The 3,361-nt window shown below is 47.2% G+C and overlaps 1 protein-coding gene across 1 annotated transcript in view; it reads left to right on the forward strand.

Annotated features, from left to right (window-relative positions):
• The first annotated feature begins 2,857 nt into the window (after positions 1-2,857).
• LOC109304217 (potassium channel subfamily K member 16-like) overlaps positions 2,858-3,361 on the forward strand; it is a 17,995-nt gene continuing 17,491 nt past the window's right edge. The window contains exon 1 of the mRNA XM_019526698.1: positions 2,858-3,070. Coding sequence (XP_019382243.1) covers positions 2,858-3,070 — 213 coding nt within the window. The remainder of the gene's footprint in view (positions 3,071-3,361) is intronic.

Raw genomic sequence — 3,361 nt, forward strand, 5'->3', positions numbered from 1 at the left:
TGTTCTGTATATACATAAACATACACATTTACTTTGGTTAGTCTATAAGTAGGGACCACTGAAATTTGCACTGTAAGTGTGCTGTGTGGCAGCTCCTTTAATCTTGCAGTTTTTCCCATGTGCCCGTCCCACTGCTGATTGGTGGAAGGGACTCCATTGGCTTTGCTGTTTGCTCCTCACGGCCAGGAGGCAAAAACCAGTTTTAAGTATGCCACATTTTTTGCTTCCCATCCTGTCAGCAGCAAGCGGTGGTGTCCCTCCACAAATCAGCAGTGGGAAGCAAAAAACGCAGCATATTTAAAAGCATGGTTTTCTCCTCCTCGGCAATAAGGGATAAACGGCAAGTGGCAGGACCCTCTGCCAATCAGCAGCGGGGGTGCAAGCGGGGCAAACTGCAAGATTAAAAGAACCACTGCGCAGTGCACTTTGACACAAAACCCAGTGGTCCCTATCTATAAGGCCTTTGGCAGCTGCTATTCAGCTAAAGGTGCCGTGGAATCTGATGCATAACCCCAGCAATTGTGCTTCTTGCTATGCTACACATATGTAGCTGGAGGCACAATTGTGGGACCAGGGATCAGATCCTCATTGCGCTATGTTGCTGGTGCAGAGGGAGCTTGAGATGAACTGTCTGCACCAGCAATTAGGAAGCCAATCAGCTAATCCCTGCTCTCAGCCTTGGGAGCGCATCGGAGTCGAGGGCTTAAATACACCCCTCCAAGGCTGGGAGCCCAATCAGTTGTAACTCCCAGCATCTGGGATACAGTCAACTTACAGGTTCTGCTGAGTCCCAGAGGCTGACACTACAGATTAGCAGCTGCTCCCAGGTACGTGGCACATCAGAGCCCTTGTCTCCACTGTAGGATCAGCTGGGAGTGGCACCTGGTCAGGGCTTCCAGGCTCTGGGGTTCAGGCTGTGCCTCAACTGCACCCCAGAGCAGGGAGCCCCAACCAGCTGCCCCTCATGGCCAGGAGGTGTAGCAGAGTCAACGGTTCTGCTGTGCCCCGGTAGCTGAGAGCAGTAGCTGATTGGGGCCCCAGCCTCAGAGCCCTTTACTCCAATGTGCCCTGGAGGCTGGGAGCAGCTGATTGGGGCTCCCACCCTGGGGAGCACTTGGGAGTCAAGGGCTCCCATGCAGTCTGGAGGCTGGGAGCCCCAATTAGACTGACCACATATGCAGTTTAAGACATGATGGGAACCAGCCACAAAGTTATTACACTTTTTTGGTGGTTTATTCCTTGTTTTCTCATGCCATTAATTTCATTAATGTGTGGGCAGGTCACTACTTAAGAGGTGATTAACTAGTTAATCACGTCTTAAATGTAACATCTGCCAGGGGCCTAAAGTGCAAATTTATTCTGCCTTTATTTGACTTCAGACTAACATAACTAAGTACACCTCAGTATCAATTGCTCTTATTTCAGCTCCTGACTCCTCTCCACCTGAGCCAGGCTCCAACACTGAGTCCTCAGGTTCTCTCTGCCCTGCACTGCAGCAACAAAGCACCTGCAAATGCACCAGGACAACTCCAAGATCTGCCATACTGATAAAGTAGTTTTTCATGAGTTACTGGGGATGAGCTCTGCCCTGTTTCCTGCCAGTCAGCCCATCCTCAGTGTAAAGTAGAACGGGTGTTCAGACTTTCAGCACATGGGTTCTCCCAGAGGTGAATGAGAACTGAAATAGCCTATCAATCTACTTCTCCAAGCATTAGTCCCCACTGTAAAGCAAGTGAAAAAATCCCAATAATTGAGCAAAGGAAGGAAACAGGTATCAGGTGCATTTAACCAGGATGAAGCTTAACAGAAAAACCACAGTGCCAAACCTGTGGCTTTCTTTCTGTATCCATGTTTTCATTCAATTACATTTTGACCAAGATGCCTTTGTAAGGCTCTTCCTAATGTAAAATAATTATTAAACTCCATCTCTCTTTCAGTGCATGAAAATCATTAAGGTTCCCCTGAGTGAGTCTGTGGTACCATTTTAGCTAAAGATTAACCTTTAGCCCTCCTTCCCCTTCGTGTATTTGGCTTAAAAGGGCAAGCCAGAAGTGGAAGCAGCAAAGATGAATGATTCATTCCCTAAATCTACAGCCTAGGCTTTTCGGAGTCAATTGACAGAGTTCGGCGCCAACAGGCCAGGAGAGAAAACTTGCTAGGGTTAGGATCCAGAGAGGATTTCTGTCTTGTGATCAGGCTGAATTCAGGATGCTTACAAGCTTCATCATGTTGCGTTCAGTGAGGCCACCAATGATTGCACAGTACAGACTGCAACTACTGACTTTTCCGTGTATTCAGCTTCATGCTCTTCTTTGTCCCAGGGAATCTATAACCAGAGAGATCGTAGAGTTTCTATGTACTGAGATCTAATGTTTAGAGCAAGGTATTGACAGATAAGATTCCAACAGTCTATTCCTGGCTCTGCTGTCAACTCATTGTGTGACCTGAGATAAATCACTTATCACATTTGTGCCTCCGTTGCCCTGCCTAGAAAATGATGGCGATGATGCTTCCCTCACAGTAGTTTTGTGAGGCTTCATCCATTCACTGAAGCACATTAAGATATTTGGATAAAAAGCAATTTTTAAAACTAAGATATGAGTAATATTCATATTAAATAATAAGTGCTTTCCAGTGATTTTACTCCTGGCTGAAAAAAAGATGAAGGGGAATGAAAACTGTGTGCATTAGTTGCATTTCATACAGGCCTGATACCCTAAAGCTGTTTGAGCACAGTCTGCACAGCGATAGCTGGAAACGTGACCGTGTGATTCCTTGGTGTCTCGGGCAGTCTGCCTCTCCGAACATTAATCTAGTGAGTACTCAGCAAGGACAGCTGAGACCTCGCGGCAACAGCATGCCCCACCTCATGGTGTGCAACAGACAGATCAGCTGGACTCTTACACTGGTGCTGGGGTATCTCTTTTACCTCCTTCTGGGTGCTATGGTGTTCCAGCTGCTGGAGAAACAGGCAGAGGCCCAGTCTCGGGATCAATTCCAGCTAGAGAAGCTCAAGTTTCTGGAGAACTACACATGCTTGGATAAGCAAGCCCTGGAGCAGTTTGTGCAGGTAAGAGGTACAATCTGCCCTGATACCGGCAATCCCCAGTCCCACGAGGTCATGGACTGGTTTGGGCTGAAGAGAGTTGTATATTTTTACTATGAGTTTGTACATTGATTTAATCCTGTGACACTAAAAAAATTGGGTGTACTAGCAAAAGGCAGATGTTCTGCAAAGTCCCTCTGTGCAGCTCTACCATTTTGCTTTGAACCTCACCTGGACTCCCCAAACTTGCAGCTCTTTGAATGCACCTCAGGGCTGCCTTATAATAGGTTCTAACCACCCCCCCCCCCCCCTTGT

This window comes from Gavialis gangeticus, unplaced genomic scaffold (genome assembly GCF_001723915.1).
Source record: "Gavialis gangeticus isolate Ggan-Ray unplaced genomic scaffold, GavGan_comp1, whole genome shotgun sequence".
NCBI classification, from domain to species: domain Eukaryota; kingdom Metazoa; phylum Chordata; order Crocodylia; family Gavialidae; genus Gavialis; species Gavialis gangeticus.